The sequence below is a fragment of the Ursus americanus genome, chromosome 23, assembly GCF_024610735.1.
Source record: "Ursus americanus isolate L20-20 chromosome 23, mUrsAme1.1.p, whole genome shotgun sequence".
NCBI lineage: Eukaryota > Metazoa > Chordata > Mammalia > Carnivora > Ursidae > Ursus > Ursus americanus.
In genome coordinates this window covers 44,034,302-44,056,804 of record NC_142149.1, presented here as the reverse complement: position 1 = coordinate 44,056,804, position 22,503 = coordinate 44,034,302, and the positions used below count along the sequence as shown (strand labels likewise).

General features: G+C 42.3%; 1 protein-coding gene across 4 annotated transcripts in view; it reads left to right on the top strand.

Moving 5' to 3' along the window:
- Positions 1–22,503, top strand: part of SMG6 (SMG6 nonsense mediated mRNA decay factor) — a 229,627-nt gene that overhangs the window by 44,513 nt on the left and 162,611 nt on the right. For all 4 annotated transcript variants that reach the window (XM_045773653.2, XM_045773656.2, XM_045773654.2 and 1 more), the window contains exons 9-10: positions 1,784–1,845; positions 8,961–9,106. In XM_045773653.2, coding sequence (XP_045629609.2) covers positions 1,784–1,845; positions 8,961–9,106 — 208 coding nt within the window. The remainder of the gene's footprint in view (positions 1–1,783; positions 1,846–8,960; positions 9,107–22,503) is intronic.

The window sequence follows — 22,503 nt, the reverse complement described above, 5'->3', positions numbered from 1 at the left end:
ACATTTTTACCTTTTTATTTTGAAATTATTTTTTATCTGTAGAAAAGTTGTAAGAATAATCCAAGGAATTCTGTATACCCTTCACTCAGATTCTTCAGTAGTTAACATTTTACCGCTTGCTTTGTCATTCACTGGGAGAGAATGTCCAGCTAACAGCTGAGTGTTTACAACATGTCAAACATGTTTTTACTTGCCTTAGGTCACACACCAATCCAGTAACATATAGGTACTGTTATCTCCATTGTGTAGAAAGAAAAACTTAGGGAGGTTAGATCAGTTGCCTGAGATTCCACAGCAGGTAAATGGCAGAGGTTTGATAGGAAAGTCCATGTTTTTCACCACTTCCCTCTACTAGTGGATCTGGAGACTTGCATTCTAGCCCAGGTTTTGCCACTAACAGTGGTATGGTCACTGGCAGTTTATTTCACAGCAGTTCCTTTGTTTTCCAGCAGCTTCCCTTCTTTTCATGGACCCCAGTATCCCTGGCCCTGACTCACCTCACGTAGAGATAGGTTACCATCAATGAAGTATCTTGAGCTTTTTCGCTATATAAATCAGTGCTTGATCTAGTACTTCTGATTAAATTTGTTTAAGCAAAAATAAAAACTAAACTTCGTATGCAGAGTTTGCTGTATACTCCTCTGCCCACACCTAGCTTCCATATGAAGTAGATGGACCTGCCATGATTTGATTGGGGTTTTCTTTTGCAAGAGGATAAATCAGAATTTTTCTTATTGGGCAAAGTATCCAGGGGTGCTGGACCTTGCTTTGAGTACCCCCTCCCCCGAGATCAAGATTCTTGACCCTTCTTTCTGTATGGCTATTGACCCTGAGCATTTTGGTTTTAGGAGACCAGGGAAGATGACAGAAAGGTTTGGTCTTTAGATTATCTCCACTTTCTTTGAGTTGAATTTCCCCCTCACCCACCCTTGGTTTCATCAGAGGAATCTTTCCCCTCGGTTTTGATAGATTTTGTGGAACCTTGAACGAAGATTGTAAATTTGGTAACTTGTGGGCCAGATGTGGTTGTCAAATGTGGGGTTTTGGCTTGCCTTATGTCTTAAACTTTTTCCATTAGTAGCCAACATTTAAAATCCAGAGGTTTTTCATGTAAAAACCTAGCTTTCAGCTTTTCTTTAAAAGCGGGAAAATAAAAGGAAAGAGATGATGATCCTGGGCCTCCAAAGAGCAGAACTGGAGTGGGACAGCCGTCGAGCACTACTGTCTCCAGTAGCCTGCTTTGTACCTGGCACCTGTAGACACTTGAATTTTCAGCTCTAGACCTAGAACTTGAATTTTTAATATAAAAACTGGAGAAGTACAGTTTCGTAAGTTAATTAGTGTTGAGTTACCTTTTCCGTGGTTACCAGAGTCCTGCTTTCTTGGGTAGGTAGAAAAATAGCTTATAAATAAGATTAGGGACTTACAAAATCAGAGTATTTCCCCTGTCTTTGTCACTGTTTCATTTCCATCATTGTGGGCCAGAATGACTCCTCGATCTGAGAGCTGCAATCATCACCACTTCATTCCCTGCACACAGGCACTGCTGCCGGCAGAGGGTGCTGTCCGCTCACCGAGCCTGCTGTCATGTTGGCTCAGCTGATCGGCAGCTGTTGGGCATGTGCCCTGGGTCTGTGAGACTTTGGGCATGTTGATTTGGTTCCCATCCCTAGTGCCCACCCCTTAGACCCTGGCCAGGTTATTGTGTCACTAGGGACTCTGTTCAGTAACAGGAAACTGGGGAAAGTTTAATTGTTTTCTCCTCTCTCTTTTTCCCATGCAGCTGAACAAAAGGTTCATCCTCAGTTTTCTCCATGCCCATGGGAAGCTGTTTACCCGGATTGGGTAAGTGTGCAGGATGTTTATTTTATTTTCCTACATTACAAGTCATTTTGGAATTTAATATTGTTAGCAACTAGACTGTGTTTGTAACTGAGGGCACAGGGTGTGAATTCTTAGAGGCCTCCACCTTCTCTTCACTCACTCTGCTCATGAAGTTTGGGAAATATTATTCTGCATCCGTCTGTCTCTTCTTTCTCTATCTTTACTAAAGCCCCCTTTTAAACATCCAACCCCCACCACTAATCCTTCTGATTTCTCTTTCCTCTGCCTTCCAGCTCAGCCCCTAGTGAGCTCCTTAAGGAAGTCATACTCAATCCCTGGGTACAGCTGCCAGGGGTTCTCCTTGGGGAGAATGCTGTCCACTAATTTTCTCTTAAAGAAAAGACTAACATTTTCTTTCCTCTAACATTTTCTCTTCCTTCTGAACCATACCCCTTTCTTTTCTGCTCAGGTTCCTACACCATATTGCTGATCTCTGTAAATGCTAAGACTTTTCTTTGGTTTCCCTATCCATCATGGATTTACATATATATCTCAGGGAAGATGGTGTGTGCTATTTTTCTACCTACCCAAGAAAGCAGGACCCTGGTAACCACGGAAAAGTAAAAAAGTAAAAAAAAGTAAACTCTGTTACTTCATCCATTAAATCCCTGGAAAAAGATCATGTTTTGAGTATTCCTTTTGTGGGTCAGAGTTTTTCCTCACTGTATAAAACTAGTGATCGTAAAGCCCGATGAATGCCTGCACACCAGACTAAAGGTGTGCTAAGTGCCTCTGTAGTCTAGGAGACAAGTAAGCAGCACCGCTCTCTGATGGGTCTCCGTCTGTGTTTTCATATTTTCTGAGTTGGAGGTTTTATTATGAGCTACCCTTTGAGGTATATCTTTTGAATTATAGATTCCCCCGTTGTCAGTGTTACCCTCACTTTCTGTCATAGCCTTCTGAGTTTATCTATAATGCTCCAGAAGATTCCCTTAGTGGGAGAAGCAGAAAGGCTTTGTTCTGCTTCAAGAAACACTGTGATAAAACATGGTGAACTAGAAAGTGTGCTTGGTACATACTCATTTGTCATCAACCTGGGCAAGAGTGACAGTGATGGCCAGCACAAGGGTAATCTTGATTTTGAAATCACTTGGGAAACTTGGAGTAGTGCCAACAGATGCGTCTCTATTGGGAGAACTAAGTATAAAGTAATTCACTTGGGAAAAGGAAATCAGGTGTGTCAGTAGTTCCTCTTCCCACCCACGCCCACCCCCCACCCCGCAACCCTCCCTGTAGGCTCTACCCTGGCCGGAGTTTTTGCTCAACACTGTTGTATTCCCAGTGCCTAGCATACAGTAGGTACTCAGTAAATATTTGCTATATGAATGAATAAATCATTACAAGAAATGGACAGATTGTGAAAGACTAGAGAAGGATCTAGTGTTCTAGTAGGTTGTAGTAGACCCAGGCCAATCACCAGTGAGTCATGTAAAGCTGCAGCTATGAGGTGGGCAAGATGATATCAAGGTCATTTCATAAAGTGACACATCACAACAGGAAATACTATTATGCTGCGCTTCAGATAGGAACTGTGGCTCCTCTTCTCTTTATTATCTTTTTTCTCATTTTAAAAATCTTTCTCACTACCTTACTACTTTTCCACTCTGTATTTCTCTACTTTTTTTCCTTTTCCTGTGTTCGTTCTTTAAATTTTCACGTACCGTGGTGTTCTGAGTCAGTATTTCTCAACCTTTGTACCATTGATATTTTGAACCTTATAATTCTTTGTTGTTGGAGGCTGTCCTGTGTGTTGCAGGATGTTTAACAGCGTCCCAGGCTTCTCCCCACTACGTGCCAGTGGTGTCCCTGCCTCTCCTCACCAGTCATGACAATTACGGATGTCACCAGACAATACCAAATGTTCCCTGGGGGGCAAAATTGCTCCTGGCTGGGAACCACTGTTCTGTTAGAGATTTGGGGAGTTAAAGAAGTTCTAAATCTTGGTCTCGAATGTAGGAATATTTAAGATATGTTTTTGTCAGGTCTAAGAGGTAGAATCTTTCTTTTGTTTCCTTTAAAAATCCTCATAGTTAGATACATATATTTTGGAGGAACTTTGGGAAAGAACCACAATAATGATTAAAAAGCTAGAAAATTATTTCTGTGGGGGGCGCCTGGGTAGCACAGTCGTTAAGCGTCTGCCTTCGGCTCAGGGCGTGATCCCGGCGTTCCGGGATCGAGCCTCACATCGGGCTCCTCCGCTCGGAGCCTGCTTCTTCCTCTCCCACTCCCCTGCTGTGTTCCCTCTCTCGCTGGCTGCTCTCTGTCACATAAATAATAAATAAAATCTTTAAAAAAAAAAAAAAGAAGAAAATTATTTCTGAGAGAAAAAATTAATCTGAACAAAATTAATGTAAGGGGCACCTGGCTGGCTCAGTTGGTGGAGCATGTGACTCTTGGTCTCAGGGTTGTGGGTTCGAGCCCCACGTTGGGTATAGAGATTGCTTAAAAATAAAATCTTAAAAAAAACACACACGCAAAAAATTAAGGTAAAAAAAGTCTGTTTAGAGACAGCTGTGGGGTACCCTGTGTTTAAATATAAAAGAGTCTTAACCAGATAGTTTTGATTTCTATGGGATGACAGCAAGAGAAAATAGGCTTATGTTGCAGCTGAAGAGATTTGGGTTAGGTGTAAGAAAATTTCACAGAGGGAAGATGTTTGGGAATTTTCTTCTCTGGAAGTCTTTAAAAAAGAATAGATTATCTCATTTGTCAGAGGTGGTTTGCTGTGGTCCAGATTATTTTTCAGGACCTCTTCCATTCCTGCGTATAACATATTCTGTTGGCAAGAAGATAAGGCCAGTCTACTTTCACCTTCATAAAAAATGAGTTACAGTTGTGTTCACATGAGGAAAATATATGTAAATTCTAGGCACTCCAGCCCGTTGATGAGTATTCTTGTGCTCTCCTGGAAGTAAAAGAATTGAGCCCCATATTTATTCTGGAAGGCAGAAACAGCAGTAACTTCTATTGGGGGGGGACGTAGTAGTCTGTAAGACTAGAAAAGAAGTGAGCCCAAGCCACACACAACAACATGGACTGTTGCCTAATTACCAAGAAGATGTGAAATGTGGGAGGCGTTGAAAACGAATTAAGAGTGAGGAGATTGTAATGGGGAGCAGCTGAAGACACATCCACTGTCCCGCCTGCCTTTTGAGAAAAGCCCTGAGTTGCTTTGCTCTCCAGGCCTGTGTCTTCTCTGTGCCAGGTGTTCCAAATTGCATCCATATCCACTTGAATGCCTACTGTGTGCAACACGAGTCTCCCTCCTCTGTGTCCAGGGAAAAAGAGGTTCAGAGCATTAGATGAAATCAAGTGCCAAAAAGTTTTGTTTTTACCACTGACTAATTACAAGACCTCGAGAGGGAACAAGTCAAAGCCTCTTTGGGCTTCAGTTTCCCTATCAGCAGTTTAAATAGATGATCTCCAAGGTCCATTCCAGTCCTTATGTTCTGTAGCACCATGATTTTTTTTTTTTCTCTCATCGCTATCCTGTCACATGGCTTAGTTTTGTTTGTTTTTGTTTTGCTACTGGATTGCTCCTATCTTGTTCAGTTTTTAAAAATTAAGAAGTTGAAAAAAGTTAGGAAGCCTGATTCTTTTCTGCAGAGAATGTCATCTAGCCCAGCTGTGTTCCTCAGCATCTGAGAGGTTGGGTGCTGTCCCATTAGTCACTGTCTGAGTCACTCCCAATTTAGGTCCCAGTGTTGTCTGAAAGACTGGTTTCTTGAAACTGCCATTCAAATGAGACAAGGTGTCTCTAGAGATCACTTCGGAAAGCAGTCACTTAAGTCTGCAAAATGCTTCTCCTGAAAATGATTTTGTCTTCTGCAGTTTTTAAGGATAGGGCCAGAGTCCTCTCAGGCTCAGGGAGAGGATTTCAGGGATCCCGTATGGCTCCTTGACAGACAATTGCTTTCCTGGCGAGAGGCACATCAGACCTGTGCCTGGACTCCACTGAGAGAGATAGGGAAGCCGGCAGGCTGGAGACTTTTGATTTGTGACAAATAGAATAATTTTGCTTCCCATTATTGCCTTGGTTAAAGTTACCGCTTTAGTTTTTACTTGCTTGCTTAGTCACGCTATTTGCACAGCTTCAAGGTCTCTTGGAATTCAAAGACTGATATATTTATTTTGGTCTTTGAATGGTGAAAAATGCAATGTTTATGTCTTGATTTATTTTTGAAATTATAAATGTTTTATATACAAAAGCCAGACGTATTCGTTGTAGGGAAAAATCTATTTACTGCCTACAGTGCTCATTGTAAAATATTAAGAAAACTCAGCAAAAGAAGAAATAAAAAATTGCCCATCTTCTCACTATCCAGAGATAACTCTCTACCCTTAACACTTGGTGTTTATTTTTATCTTTTTTTATCTATACAGATCACACATTTATTTTTTTGCAAATATGCATAACAAGGGATATTAAACTATTTTAAAAAGTGCTTCATTTAATATAGAACTTTCCCCCACATGATTAAAAATCTAATACAACTTTTAAAAAATAGAATTCGAGTACTGGGTGTTATATGTTCTGGTCTAACTGATGAATTACTAAATTCTCCCTCTGAAATTAATAATATGTTACATGTTAATTGAATTGAATTTAAATAAAAAATTAAAATGAAATAGAACTCAATTATATAGATGTGCCATCTTAATGATCTGCTATTGTTGGGCATTTTAGGCTGTTTCCAATTTTTTGCTGTTATAAGTTACCATCTTTTCATGCTTTCTCTCCTCCTTCTTTGCTGCTACTGCTGTTGCTGCTTTTTGTAATTTTATAAAACTTTAAACATAAGTTGTACATTGTATTTATCTCCATTTCAGTATAATTTTTATCCTGTAATATCCGGTAGAGCAAATAGAATGACATAAAACTACTTACAGGTAGTTTGAGGCCCATATCAGTACTTCAGTGACAAAACTGGGAAGCAGAAACCCTGTTATTGAGCTCTGAGGAAGGATCTTTTATCTGTGTGTCTCAGTTATTGCCTAACAAAGCTGCTTTAGTCTGAGTGGATTCATCTTCCCTCATATCTCAGAATTGAAGTTATTCTAACCTTTATCCTTATGTATTTGACTTTTTCTTTTGTTATAGTCCTGTTGAACTAGTTGAAAGGCAAAGGGAGGATCTTTTTTTTTTTTTAAACTTAAAAAAAAAAAGATGTGGATATTTGACCTGGTGCTCATTTGAGACTTCAGTCTGACCTAGGGAGTTAATGGATCTGTTTCAATTCCCATCCCAGGGAAGAGGCTTCCTCAGACACAGCTTCGAAGCAGGACTGTCCCACGTGACACCTCTGTCATGTCGTTCTGTGCTGGCTCTCTACTGCCTTTCAACACGGAGACACATGTCTCTGAAACTTGCCCATTGTGGCTGCTTTTCAAGCAGAATGAACACTGCTATTCTCGTAATGAGAAGTGCTAGCCCCCCTCCCCACCTCCAACCAGAAAGAGTGCTGCACAGTGTCAAGATTTAAAATGAAACCTTTGTTATAGCCCATGGGGAAAAATGGATCCATTCCAGCCCCAAACATATCACTCTCTGCCATTCCAAACCTACCAAGAGTTTTAATGGTTCTGAAACTTTTGGAAGGAAAAACAAGGTTTTTTGTGTTTTTTTTTTTCCCCTTGTTTTTGGGGGGAGGGCACTTGAAATGGCACGTTGGGGAAAAAAGCAAATACATGGCCATTTTTGTGCCAATGAAAATGAGGACAGCTCAGCAGAGAAGGGAGCTGGAGTATAAACTGTAATTGACCCATAGCTGTGGCATGACTCCTGGGTACCAGAAGGTCAGTAATAGGAGTTGCCATCCAAGGGCAAGGAATGAAGATTGCTAAGATGCCAGAAAGCTCTGGAGTTTTTTTCCTAACACGGGGAGGGAACTACTCAGTGGCAAAAGGGCCAAGGTTCAGGTGAAACCAGAAGTACCTTTCTCTAGGACTTGAAACTGTTTTGTGTCTTTTTGAGAAGGATTCCCTTCCCTGTGGCTTTCCAGAAGCTATTTATTAATCCAGCTTGGAGCTATTCCTCACCCTACCCCCTCCAGTGTACCACAAGGAGTTTGTTTGTTTGGGGATGGGGGTTGAGGATAGATAAAAGATACTTTGCTGACCACGAATTGTTCGGTGTGGCTCTAAGGCCCATGTGCCTGGTTTCTCTCTCTAGCACCAAGTTTGAATTTGCTTTTTATTTTCTGAGGACTTGAGCTGTGGTTTGTTCATGTTGCCAGAGGAGCTTCAGGCATGCACCACTGTTTGGGATCCAGTGGCCACATTTGGCAAGCAGTAGTTTGAATGACCTCTCTTTAGGAGCCCTAGGTCACTGGCTGGATTTCTACCTCCCTACATTATAGGCTCTTCCTGTATTGGGAGTGGCAGTTGGCCAGGGCATTAGATTTCCACTGGCCTGAAAACATGCAGACCCTGATGAGCAGAGGCTTGCGAGAGGGAGGAGGACAGCAACACAGGAAAGACTGAAACAGATCATGGGGGCCCTTGATCTAGGGTTTCTTCGAGGGGAGGTCTGGGATCCCTAGGTGGAGCAATTAGTGTGATAGTACCTAAAAGACAGCAGCAGAACTATGTCTGGTTTCCTGAAGCAAAGCCTTGAGTGAAGACTCTCTAGATTCACAAACCTCTTTTTGTAGAATACAGTTTTCATACCAGAGAGTCCGGGGAATATGTAGGTTGTAGAGCTTTAAGGAAATTTTTTCATTATTCACAAAAACTGAGTGTTTCAGAGAGAAACTTTGATTTCAGCTTGAATCCAGTGATTGCCAGGGGTTAGGAAATAGCATACCAAAGCCTAATAACTCATAGCGACGTATCCAGAGGTTGAGTTGTTTCCGTCTCTGATCCCTGATCAGTTCTTTCTCTTAAATGTGGTCACAACCTTAGGATACCAGGAAGGTTTGTGAAAGAAAATGTCCTAGGCATCAGTGTCTGCTTTCAGAAAGACACAGCAGGGTGGGTGGGGTGAGAGTGTGTGTGCGTGTGTGCGTGTGTGCGTGTGTACACCAACTGCTCTTGGGCATGTGCCTCCCTGAATGAGCTGGCTGTATTTGCAGGATGGAGACATTCCCTGCGGTGGCTGAGAAGGTCCTCAAGGAGTTCCAGGTGCTACTGCAGCACAGCCCCCCTCCTATTGGAAGTACCCGCATGCTGCAGCTTATGACCATCAACATGTTTGCTGTACACAACTCTCAGCTGAAAGGTAAGCAATGGCTAGCGTCTTTATCTGCACAGATAGAGCTGAGTCTAGCTTCTTTCGTATGCTACCATACCACTGCATTCCCCGTGATATACACACGTGCACACACACACTTCCCTAGTATTGCCTCTCAGATTTTTAATTTACTCTCTGAAATCTGTATGACTCTCTAGTGCTTGGGTGGGATGAAAGGAGGGAATCATGGGTATAGAGCTTAATTTGCAAACGCAGAGATGCTGTTGCACATCTGGCCATGCTAAAGGCAGCAGCAAGGCCTCTTGGAGGCTACAGACCCAGAGCCTCTCCCAGGGGAGAGGCATTGCTGAAATGTTTCATTGCAGAGACCATACGCTTGGCAGGGATTGGGAATAGCTGTTTCTGGACTCATGTACCCTGTTTGTTCAATATGGAAAAGTCTAGTTCCCTATGGGCTATCCCTTGTGGGAGCCTGCCAGGGAGTACGAACAGTGAATTGATGAGCTCTGGTGACTCAAGCTGGAAGCACAAAAATCACCAGGCCTAGAATTTGGCCATTATACTGGTGTGCATTCTGAAATGCTTTTCTGAGCAGTGGGGTTTTTTGAAATGGGGGGTGGGGAGGGAGGAGATGATTGGCAGGATTTTTAAATGTTCTGATGACCAGGTCACTGTTGAAGGATGTTACCAGGATCCCTTCCCTCCCCTCCACCCCACTTAGGTAAGGATGATGTCGTTTGACTTGATGGAAATATGTAGCATGGGGGTGACATTGTTTTGTGTGTTTATTTGGTCCATGCTGCCAAAGAATCGTTTCAGAACACTGACAGGGAGTGTTTGGTCTCAGGGCTGGAAGGTTATTATCTGAAATGCCAAGAAGTGGAAGTTGTCCTGTGCAGATTCTGTTGTAAAACAGACCTCTAGTTCTCTCGCTGAGTTCTCTTGTTGCGTCTTTTCTTAGTGCTTTCTGACTCTGAAGTTGATTTATTTCCCATCCCATTTGTACTTGGGGGTTATGCCTCAGCTTGCTAGTGTTGGGGGTGATAGATTTCTCCCTTGGTGAGTATATATGCCACACTTTCCCTTAAAATTTGGCTCCTCCTGGGACTTTCTCTGCAAGGTCCACTGCTCGTCTCCCTGGGTTTTCAGTCATATCTGAATCTTAGAGGGTCTTCTCCTCTTGTGCTGTTTGCTACAACATAGACAATCCCCAGCAGAAGTCGAGAGGCAGAGGCTTAGGTGCCTTTTTGAGCTTGGCTAATTATTCCTGAGAACACTTTGAGGAAGCATGCAATCTTGAGGGGGCAGTGGTGGTTTCCAGGAAGGAGGAAATAAAGTTTGTGAAGTGCTGTCATGGTAGGCTGTGAAGTCCAAAGGGGAGGGAGATTGATTCCTTCCCCGTTACTCTGCTGGTTCTCCTACCAAGTGGGAAGATCGCTGGGCTCAGGAGATGGGGCCTCCCGTGGTGCCCTCCTGTTTATTTTCCTGCCTGCCTCTGACAGCAACACAGAGTGCAGTGAGGTGCCCGTCACAGAGCTGCAGCCTCTGCCAAGGTATCGTTCCAGCCTCCAGTGACCTGTGGTCTCAGGAGGTGTGAGTGTGAAGGACCTGCGGCTCTCGCCTGCGAAGCATCTGTTGTCAGCACCTTCTGCTCCGTGAAAAGGAATACCTTGGCCTTTTCATAGGCCACTAGTGAGTCCTTTTCTTGTAGCTGCTGTTAAGTAAAGGTTAAGAAAATATGGGCAAAAGGAAGGTGAGGTGGTGAGAACAGAGAAGGAAGAAACTAGGTGGTTCTCCCATTTGAGGCCAAGGTTCCCTTTTCAGGACTCCTTTACATCCATGGTGGGTCATAATGAGGACCTACTAGCCCAGAAGGATGTGTCCAGGCCTGTCTTGGGGCTGCTCGTTTCTGGCCTTGCCCTGACGCTCACCTCCATGAGGCAGCTGGGGCCAAGGGGAGTATGAGCTGAGGTGGTCAGAAGCTCCAAGGCTGTTTCAGGGAAAAACAGCCCGGGCCACAGGATATAACACTCAAGTAGGACAGAGAGCTCTGCGGACGTGCTGCCAAGTACCCGGTGTGCAGTTGAGGCAGCCGTCCAGACCCCACTGTGTGGGCTGCCATTGGGAGAGGGGTGAGCAGAGCACTCAGCGGGGCTGGTTGGTGGGAAGATGCACTTTTCCATTTCCCAGCACATGAGTCATCTTCTCTGGGCCCCTGTGCTGTGCTTGCACGGACAGTGGCAAGAAGGGGGTGTTGTGGCTGAGTAGCGGCATCTGTGCCGGGGGTGGAAAGGGAAGGGGGTTGGGGAGAGGGTAAAGATTTAAATCCTTCACTAATCAGCAGCAGTTTGAATCACATTTTTATGAGTAAGGAAGTGATAAATCAGCTCTGAGTGTTCAGCCCCCAAGTCCTGTCAGCTGGTGCCCTTCTGAAGGCTTCTCTCCAGGCCAGTCTGCTTGCTGTCAGAGTCGCCACCCAGCCACAGAACCCTGGCTGTCTGAAACTGGGAAGCAAGGGCCTGATGCTGCCTGGCCCTCCCAGGTGCTTGGGGTCTTGGTGATTTGGCAGTCACTGCAAGTTACAGAACATCTGGACCATCATTTTTCTTTCCATTCTTTCTTGGACATGTCCTTCTGGGTGGGTGTTTGCATATGTCAGTTCCTGGACTCTGTGGAGAAGGAACATTCCAGCCTGAAGCAGAGGTGATCTGTGGCCCCCAGGCAGTCGGGATCCTTTCAGTCTGTGCCTGAGCCTTCCTTATAGATGTGGTACCTAAGGAGTATGATTTGAAGAGCAACAGGACGTCCTTACTAAAAAGTATGTTCTTCGTTGATGCCTCTGATTCGTTTGTTTTGTGTGTTCAGTGCCACCCTTGTGTAACTGTCCTCTTTTCAAAATACCAGTAGTTCAGGGATAGAAATGATATTAACACTTAAGTGTGATTACTTTTTAAATGTGCTTTCCTTGTGGTCAGGAGAGACATAGAACTGTTTAAAAGCTTTGGACACCTCACAAATAAAAATGGAGAAAAAAACAAAACCTCACCTAGTGACAAGTAAAAGGCATCTTTCCTCTTTTCCCAGGTTATAGTTTTCCCTGGAGCTCGGGAAGGCGGAGGACGGCCCCCCTCCCCGTCCCTCTTTTCCCAGGTTATAGTTTTCCCTGGAGCTCGGGAAGGCGGAGGATGGCCCCCCTCCCCTTCACACACGGGGAAATAAATTCAGTTCTGCTACATCATTTAACTAACTTAACTTTCAGATCACAGCAGTGATCTCAAAATTCATGGGTTGAGGGCCGTTGGTGGGGGAGACCTCTATCTCCTCCTCTCCTGTGGGCCCTTTGCAAAATTTCTACTTCAGCAGAACTACAGAGTTTAGAATCCTGCACTGAAGTGGTTGGGGACAGACAAATTTGAGGGATGTTTGGGGGGGTTCTTAGCAAAGTGCCTGGTATTTACTAGGCATTCAGTGAGCCTGTATTGAGTGTGTGGATGAAGAAGGCCACAGTTCTGGGCAAGCCAGCTCTCGTTGAACAGTGTGTTCCTTACCTGGCCCGTGTCCAAAATTGTCCTTTGGCGAGTGATGGGTGGTGGTGAGATAGGTGGTTCCCAGAGTGATGTCACAATTGGTAATCTCTCTGCAGCATTCCTAAGCCCGTAGGGAAAAATGGGGCCTTCTCCACGTGCCTCAGCATTTAACACTTCAGTGGCCATATGATTGGCTGACGTGATGCTGGAGGGTGAACTGTTGATCTAAACCACAAACACTCCAAGAATTTTAATTTTTTGAAAATTCTGTAATTTAAGGAAATAGACTCTAGTTTCTTGAAGAGGAATAATTGAAGCAACGTTTGTGGTAGGGCATCACTGAAACCCATTGCATCCCCCATCTGTGCCCAATTTGCTCCAATCTGGCCTCCCCCCCCTTTTTCTCTCTCCCTCTTGCTCTTTTTAAAAAATATGTTTTATAATTCCTGGAATCAAAACCATCTCAGGCACACACTGTTTTATTTTACTGTATTATTGGATTATACTTCCTATAAATCATTGGATGTTATTCATTGGCCACCACTGGAATAACTTCCCTTTTCTGTGCCCTGGCCCTCTCTTTTTCCTCCTCCTTTTCTTCCTCTACCAGTTCATAGGCTAGGCCTCCATTTCAGCCTTGCAGAAAAGACCTGGTGGCAGCAAGAGGGCACCCAAGAGACACTTCTCATGTGTGCCGTTGGTACTCCCTGCTTTTAGGGAACATTTCAGGGCTGGGATGGAGGTAGGGCTGGACTGGCATTCCTTCCATTATCAATTATGCTTGCTCTTACGGTTCTTAGTAATCCTGAATTGCAGGAGGTAGAGGGAGTGCCACATGTGTGTCTCCAGAGGGATAGAGAATCATAGCTGTCTACATGGGACCAATAGCAGTTAACCCAGATGTTGGGATGCTTCAGATGGAGACCTCACACCTTCATGCTGTTGTTTTGTATGCTGGTTGACTCTAGTTGAGAAGTTTGATTCATAACCAGAGTTCCTTTGTTTTCCAGCTACAACCACCTCACAAACCTTGAGTACAGCAGTCTGCTTCTCTGTGGCAATTCACTTCTGTCTGAGTCTCTTACCAAAGCAGAATGTATGAAGTGCCTAATCCTCTGCTTGTCAGAACAGTTGTACAGGAAATCCACCTTTCATAAGGGGTTAGGCTTGAGTTTAGCTGTATAAACTGTCCCTCTCATTCCTCCTTCTATTATCTGTAGTGGTAGAAGCCTTTGGACTTTTTTTCCTAAAGGATCCATGGGTAGATTTCTTCAGGTAATCAGCACTTTCTGACCTTCATTTTCGGAACTGCTCAGTTTAGAGTAAATTAGCAGAGAAAGAGCCAGCTTGGCCAACAAATTTTGTGAGAAATAGATTCAAAGGTCAGAAGAGTCTAGGCTTTAGAAGGCAGGCCAGAGGAGGACACATCCTTCAGCTATGCCCTCTATCCCTCTGGGGGAGATACAACTATCAGCAGGTTGCTTAGCACAGACTTCTTCCCTCAGAATTCCCTGGAAAAGAAGAAAAAGTTAAAGAAGTGAGTGTGTCAGGGGACCTCCCTCTTTCCTGACTCTGATTTCCAGGATCCTTGGTTTTAGAATGCATCTGTTACTTTAGGCCGGAGGAGGAGAAACGGTTCTGAAAAGCTAAAGAAATGAGAAAATTCGGTCATATCAGTAAAATTAAGCCTCTTACCGTGTCGGTTGAAGGAATGGTTTCTGTGTTTGCCCCAAGGTGACGGTGTGGTTTGGTGTCCTTGGGGCTTTGGTCTGGAGTGCTGAAGTGCGGCATCCCATCATTGCCCAGAAGTTAGTATGGGCCGGATATCTCCTCTCTCTCGCCATTTTGTAGCTTCCCAATTTGATTTTCTTTTGCTCCAGGAAGGACTTACTCTGAAAGGAAGACATTATTGGCAGGAATCTTGGCAGAAGGCCTCTCAGCTGCCTTTCCAGAGTTCTCTGTAAGGAGAAAAATTCTGTATGTGTAGGTTACAGAGGGCTCAGGCCAGATATGCACTGTGTGTTAAACACACAGGGGAAGTGGGTGTGTTCTGGGGATGGGGCAGAGGGCATAAGTTGTACTTTGTACCCTAACCAGCTTAATGGTGGTCTGAGGAAGAATTGTAGCTTTCAGAGGTAGTGGCGGACAGCAACAACAGCAAAACAACACTGTGATAATATCCGATGACATTTTAAAGTTGCTGCATGTGTGTTTTCATTTGATTTCTCCTATCAGCTGTCAGAGACAGGTGGGACAGATATTTTGTATCCTATTTTATAGATGACCAGGAAGATACCAGAAAGGTTTAATAATTTAAGCAAGGTTGCACAGCTAGCAAATTACACCCACATCTTAAGTGTCCAACCTTCTGTATCAGAAGACACAAAAACTTCTCTGGACTTAACTGAGACAGTTAAAACAATGTAAGCATCTTGCTACCCCCACCCCCAAATCTGAGCAACTGCTGTTTTTAGATGCAACAAGTGATCCTTGAGTCTGATTTGAGACTGAAGAGGAAGAAATAGAGATGAGGGAGTTGGGGGGAGTCAGAATTCTCCCGGGCCGCTTGAACCTCTGGTGGGGCCGCAGGTGGCAGAAGGATACGGTTTGAGGATATCAAAGTTGTCGGGGTTCCATATTTACTATTCTCATGGGTAAGGGGGAATCTCCCTCTCACAACGGAAAGCATTGTTCATGACCAGTTGGGAAAAAAAAATACTCATCTTTGTTTTACTTTGGGAAATGCAGTCTCCCCCTCTTTCTCTCCCCCTTTCTTTTTTTAAAGGACTTTTTAGGAACATTGTTTCTTATTTTTATGATCTTTTCTAATATCTTTCTTGCTTTTAAGAAAGAGGCTTTTCACATGCCATTCTTAGAAGAGACTATGATTCTTATTTTTGGCCTGGGAGGAAAGTAGATATATCATTCATGCAAAAAAGAGGATATAAGAGTATAAAACATTTGAAAGGATGATAAAGTGAATACACATGGAACTCCTATCTGAATTAAGAAATCGAATGTTGTTAGCACCTCAGAAGCTCCCTGTTGTGCTTTGTGCCCATGGTAGTTCTCCCTCACCCTTACAGGTAATTGTCATCCTGACCTGTGGCGTTCATTCCTTTACTTTTCTTTATAGCATTGTTATAAGTATCTACTCTTAAAACACAGTTTGGTTTTGCTTGCATATAAATGGAATCATGCTTAATCATATTATTTCCATTCTTTTCTCTCTGGCTTATTTTGTTCCATGTACTGTTTGTGAGTTCTGTCCATGTCGATGTGTGTGGTTGTAGTTTATTCATTTTCATTGCTACAACACTGCATTTTATTCATGTAGTACCGTTTACCCGCTCTTATTTTAAGGATATTTGAGACATTTGAGTTGTTTTCTCTTTGGGGCTGTTATGAATATTGAATCCATTGACAGTTATTGTAATTATTGGGGTATTTGGATTTATACATACTGTACTATTTTTTAAAAATCAGTTCTATCGAGGTAAATTTATGCACAATAAAATGAACCCATTTTAAGAGTGCATTTCAGTGAGTTTGACTAATTTATATACCCGGGTAACTAATCAACACAATCAAGATACAGAACATTCCACCATCCAAAAAGTTTTCTTTGTGCCCATTCCAGTTGATCTCCACTCCTACCCCTGGCCTCAGGTACACCACTGATCCATCTTCAGTCACCATACATTGGATGTGTCTTTTCTAGAGTTTCGTATAAATGAAATCATACAGTGTGTACTCTTTTGTTTCTGGTTTCTTTTGCTCAGCTTAATGTGTCTGAGATTTATTCATGTTGTTTATATGAATCAGTATTTCATTGCTTTGTATTACTGAATAATATTCTACTGTAAGTATATACTACAGTTTTGTTTATCTAGTTACCTATTGATGAACGTTTTGGTTGTTTCTGCTTTTGGGTTATTATGAATAAAACTGCCATGAACCTCTGTATGAAAGTCTTTTTGTGAACGTGTATTTTAATCTCTTGGGCAAATACCCAGGAGTAGATGTCCTGGGTCATACAGTAAGTATATATTTAACTTCATAAGAAACTGCTAAGCTGTTTTTCAAAGTAGTTGAATCATTTTACATTCCTTGTAGCAGGGCATAAGAGTTCCGGTTCCTTTGCATCCTTGCCAACATTTAGTATTGCCAGTTTTTTTTACTTTAGCGATTTGGGTGGATATGCAGTTACCATTTCATTTTGGTTTTAATTTCATTCTGTGTTTCTCCTCAATGACTGAGGATGAAGAGTGTCTTTTCTTGTGCTTATTTGCCATTTGTATATTTTCTTTGGTGTGTGTTTAAATCTTCTGCCCATTTGAAAAATCAAGTTGTTTGCCTTTGTTATGAAATTTATTAAGAGTTCTCTCTACAATCTGGATATAAGCCCCCTGTCAGATAGATAGATAGATAGATTTTTTTTTTTTTTAAAGATTTTATTTAGTTGAGAGAGAGAGCATGAGAGTGGGGTGAGGGGCAGAGGGAGAAGGAGACTCACTGCTGAGCAGGGAGCCCGACTCGGGACTCCATCCTGGGACTAAGGAAGGTGCTTAACTGACTGAGCTACCCAGACACCCCCAGATATATATTTTATAGATATTTTATCCCAGTGCTTTCTCATTACCTGTTGTTTCCTTTTTTCTTCTTTCTTACTTTCTTTTGGATTTCTTTTTCCACTCTTTCTCCCCCTTTCCCTACTAGTTTCCTTTTCTTTTATTAGTTGTTACCCTAGGAACTAAAGCATGTGCACTTACCTTGCCAAAAGTCAAGTTATGCAGGATTTTCACTCTCCCCCCAGATAATACAGCAACTATGGAATACTTAAATTCCAATCATTCTCTTCTCACTATGTCTCCAATTTATATGCTGTCATTGTCACATATTTTCATTCTCTTTTTCCTTTTAAACCCTCCAGGACAAATTGTTGTTGTTTTTTATTTTGTTGGTAAATGTTTGTTTAAACCCACCCATATATTTACTACTTTCTTTTCATTTCTTTTTGCATTTCAGACCCACCACCTGGGATCATTTTCTTTTTGCCTGAAGTATATTCTTTAGAACATATTTAGTGAAGTTTGTTTGTTTATTTATTTGGAAGAGAGCGAGCACCCACGTGAGCCCATGAAGTGAGGGGCAGGGAGGGGAAGAGGGACAAGCAGAGTCCACTCTCAGTACGGAGCCCCGAGGCAGGGCTCTATTCCATGACCCTGAGATCATTACCTGAGTCAGACGTCCAACGGATTGAGCCACCCAGGCGCCCCTAGTGAAGTTCTTTTGATGACAAAATTTTTTCAGTTTATATTTGTCTGAAAAGGCTTTATTTTCCTTATTCCTAAAAGACCTATGTTCACTGGTAGTAGAACTCTAGGTTAACAGTTATTTTTCCTTCAGCCCCCGTTTCAGATAATTCACTCTCTCTGGGCTTTCACCATTGCTGATTAAAAGCCAACCATCAGTCAAATTGTTTCTCTTTTATTTTTTTATTTTTTAAAAGGTTTTATTTATTTATTTGACAGAGAGAGAGCACAAGCAGGGAGAGCAGCAGGCAGAGGGAGAGGGAGAAGCAGGCCCCCTGCAGAGCAGGGAGCCCAATGCAGGACTTGATCCCAGGACCCCCGGATCATGACCTGAGCCAAAGGCAGACACTTAACTGACTGAGCCACCCAGGTGCCCCAAATTGTTTCTTTTAAAAGTAATCTGTTCTCTCTAGATGTTTTCCAGTCTTTAAAAAAATTTTTTTTTAATTTTTTAAACTCTCTGATGCTGCTCAGTTTTAATGATTTGTCTAAGCTTGGATTTATTTTTAATTTTTCTTGCTAGGGATTTGTTGGACTTCATCTATCTGTGAGTTGGTTTCAACAATTTGGGAAAATTGTTAGCTTCTTTTTTAAAATATTGTATCTGCCCATGCTTTCTTTTCTGTTATTCTGCTGAGTCAAAGGTTAGATCTCACTCTGTCTTTAACGTTTCTTAAACCTTTCATTTTTATGACTTTGTATGTGTGTGTGCTGCGTTCCAAATGACTCTTTCAGTTCACTGAATCTTTCCTTAGCTATATCTAATGTGATAAATTTGCCCCACTGAGATTTTTACTTCAATTATATATTTTTATTTCCAGATATATTTTTTTCAGATCTGCTCTTTTTTTTTTTTTGTAGGTTCTTGTTCCCTGAACATATTTGTGAGCTTGTCTTTTATTTCTTTAAAATACATTGAACATGGTTATTTTAGAGACTCTATAAAGAAGGGGTCCTTTTAGGTGAGTTTCTGCTAATCTCTTATTTCTGCTGTGCCTTGTTTCCTGTGCAATTAAATTTTTTTTTCCTGTAATCTTATTTTGTTTGGAATTTCATTAGTGGGAATTCTTGGAAATCTGGGATGAAAATGGGAAAAGGACTTGGGTTTGCTCTTATCTGCAGCCTGGTGGTAGACAATCTAAAATAATCACTCTAAATTAAAATATCTGCTTGAGGGTTTACAGACCACTCAGGTAATGTGAATTCAGACTGCAAACTCCTATGAGGGCTTGTGCATGGCCCATGTTTTCAGTGCAGTATTTTTCCTCTTCTAGTCAGCCCCAGGGTTTGACATAGTCAGTTTTCCAGCGGTCTTTTCAAGGGGCTTTATTTCTGCCTCACCCTCACACCTTGGAGGTAGCTCTGTGGGATGCCAGCGGAATGGCAGAGGTCTTGGGCACTCTCTTAGGTTAGCCGTACCCATGAAGCCTTGGAAACCAAAGCTCAAGTTCATCAGGTGGCAAGTGTTCTTAGGGTAAAGTTTGGCTGTATTCCACTTATATCTCTAGTGTCCCATCTTTACTCAATCTCTGACCAGAAGATTCCTTTTTAATTTCCTAACTCATGTATGCTTTCTAAAAAGATTTTTAAAATACTTTTTCAAGGATAATTAGTTGTTTCCTTTGGAAAGTAGATCAAGGTACCTAGTCTGCCTGACATGTTATTAGAGGAAATGCTATGACTCCCTTTTTTCTTTTAACCACCAGGCATGAGCATTTGTGTAACTCTGCTTGAGCAGTGCGACTGGGGCACCCATATCCAGGGTGGCAAGGGCATGTAGGCTGCTTTTCAAGAGTAGCTCTTTTTCCAGCTCCTTCAGTCTAGTTTTACGGCAGATGGTGTTAACTGGGCTCACATTTTAAAAATTTTTCTAAGGGGTGTTCAAGGTATGGACTACTTAGAAGGCTAATTGAGTGAGGAAGAGAGGTAAAGGGAAGGGAGAGGGAGGCCTGCAGCTGAAATGACAGAAACCATTTATTACCAAGAGGGTCTGAGCTAGCGATCTGGAAAAGAGTGCTCTCTAGTTTCAGCCACATTACATTACATATCTGGTGAACCCTGTTGGCCCATAAAATCCTTTCCATTAGTCAGGGTGCTCTGTGCTTTTATTCTTGACTTCTGCTGTTCTTAGAGCTGTTGGGTTTGCTTGTGTGTCTCCGTTTCCTTTTTAGAAGGCAGACTGTCACATATTTAGAAATTTATTTACTGTAATTGCAGTTTTCTGGCTTCTTTAGGCTCGTCTTCAGATATAGGACTCCCATCTTGAAGCTTATTTCAGAAAATGCCCGTGTGATCCCTTGCCCTAAGTGCCAACAGCAGATGCAGCAGTTGACACGCTGTAGGGAATTTCCAACTGCTGGGCAGGTTTCTGAAATCCAGACACGTGCTGTTCACACTTTGGCTTCTGAAGCAAGGATCAGCAGTTGAAGAGGGGAGGGGCTGGCAGGGGACTGGAGGGAGAAAGATCTTATAATGCCTGCCCAAGGCTTACGGCTTGTCAGCTTGCTTCATCCCTTCTCCAGCTGGCGTTGGCAGGGTAGAGTAAATCACTGTAGAGTGGTTATGAGCCGAACTCACTGGGGGCTTCTTTGAGGCACACCTGTGACGTCATCCTGTTATCACTGCTTGTTCTGAATAACCTCTTTTCACCTCTCCCCTGAGAAAGGGTGATGCCCAGAACTTGTGTCAGGGCAATGAGCAGAGAGAAATGTTTGGTAATCATTATTTTGAGATGCCTGCTAAGGACACAATTGTAGGCCGTTGACACATTCTTTAAGATTCCACACTGGAAGAGAAAATCCTCTTTGCAAACATGGCCTGCATACCCCGTATTCTTTTTAAACTTGAAGAGAAAGACAATTCAGAAAGACTTGAAACTCCTAAGTGGTCTCTCTTGATCCCCCTGTCTTCCCCTCTAAACACACACACACATACACACACACACACACACACACACACACACTGCTCTCTACAACAGTGATTCTTTTAAAAACATCAGATCATGTCACTCTGTTTAGAATCCTCCACTGGCTTCCCATTTCAGAGTAAAAGCCATAGTCTTTACAAGAGAACTCCCCCTCCTCCCCACCCTCCCACATCGCCTCTCTCTGACCTCATTTGCTGCTACTGTTCTCCCCCTGGCTTGCTTAGTGTGCTTCAGCCACACTGGCCTTCTTGCAGGTCCTCTGATGAGCCAGGGATTCTCCCACCTTTGAACCTTTGCATTAGCAATTTTCTCTACTTGGAATGCTCTGTTTCAAGCGCTCTGCATGGCAGATACCTCACCTCCTGTAAGTCTACTGAAATAATCCTGCCATGATGCCTACCCTAATCATCCTAGTAACACTGCGGCACTCCCACCCTGAACTCCTTGATCGCCTCCATCATGCTTGGTTTTCTTTTTTTTTCACAACTTCTGTTCTAAATACTAAATAACTTATTTTTTGTGCATATGTTTATTACTCATTTTCTCCTACTGCTCTTCTGCAAGAATGTAAACTCCCTGCAGTTAGAGATCCTTGACCTGTTTTATTCTCTGATGTATTATGAGCCTCAAGAACAGTGCCTAGTGTGCTGTAAGTTCTCAGTAAATATGCTCAACAAGTCAGGCTGGGCAATGGAGATTGAATGGTAAGGCCAGGAGCATCTGTTATTTGGGGTCGTTGCTCATAATCTTACCATCTTTTCTTGTTTTTTGTTATGGTGGCATTTCGGAAAATACAATTTCCAAGTACAAATTTTGTATCCTGACGTTAAAATACATTAAATGTGTTTTGGTATTTACTGCTAATCCTGGAGTCAATGTCTTTGGGGCTCTGGAAAGCAAAATTTCTTGGAGAACAGCGTAAGTTCTATCCTTTTTCATACCCTAAGTCTTCCATCATTTATTGTGTTCTTCCTACGTATAATATTCTTTAATTTCTCCTTCTTTACTCATTTACCATATTTTTACTCATTTTACTGGCACAATTCTGTCCTGTTTATATAAACCAAATAATATTTTTAAAAGATTTAACATTTTGGGTTTTGTTGTGAGTACCCAAACAAATGGGGAAAAAGCTGGAAACCACCTGTAAACGCGCTTCCCAGCAGTGACATTCATTCCTATATGTATGTGTGAACTCAGGTTCCTTTTTAACACGGTTGAAAAAATACTGAATATAAAATGTTTGATTCTACTGTTTTCACTTAGAGGTATTCACTTATAAAATTCTTTATAATCCTGTTTAATGGCTAAGTAATGTTCTCATATGAATATGTTAACATTCACTTAATCCTTACCCTGTTTACAGACATTTTTTCCTACTTTTCTAGTATTGTGAATAATGCTATAATTAACATCTTTGTACATAAAACCTTTGTCTTCATTTCATATTGTTTTATTAGACTGTATTTTTAGAAGCTCGGTTTTTGGGTTAAAGGGTTTGAAGTCTTCTAATGCTTTTGATACGTGATGCTGGATCACTTTCTTGAGAAGTTGTGCCAGCTTACTCTTAACAGCAGTGTTTGAGAATGCCCAGCTACCACCTCTTGCTGGCATTAAAGTGTTTTAATGTTTTATAATCTTTGGCACAATGTAGGC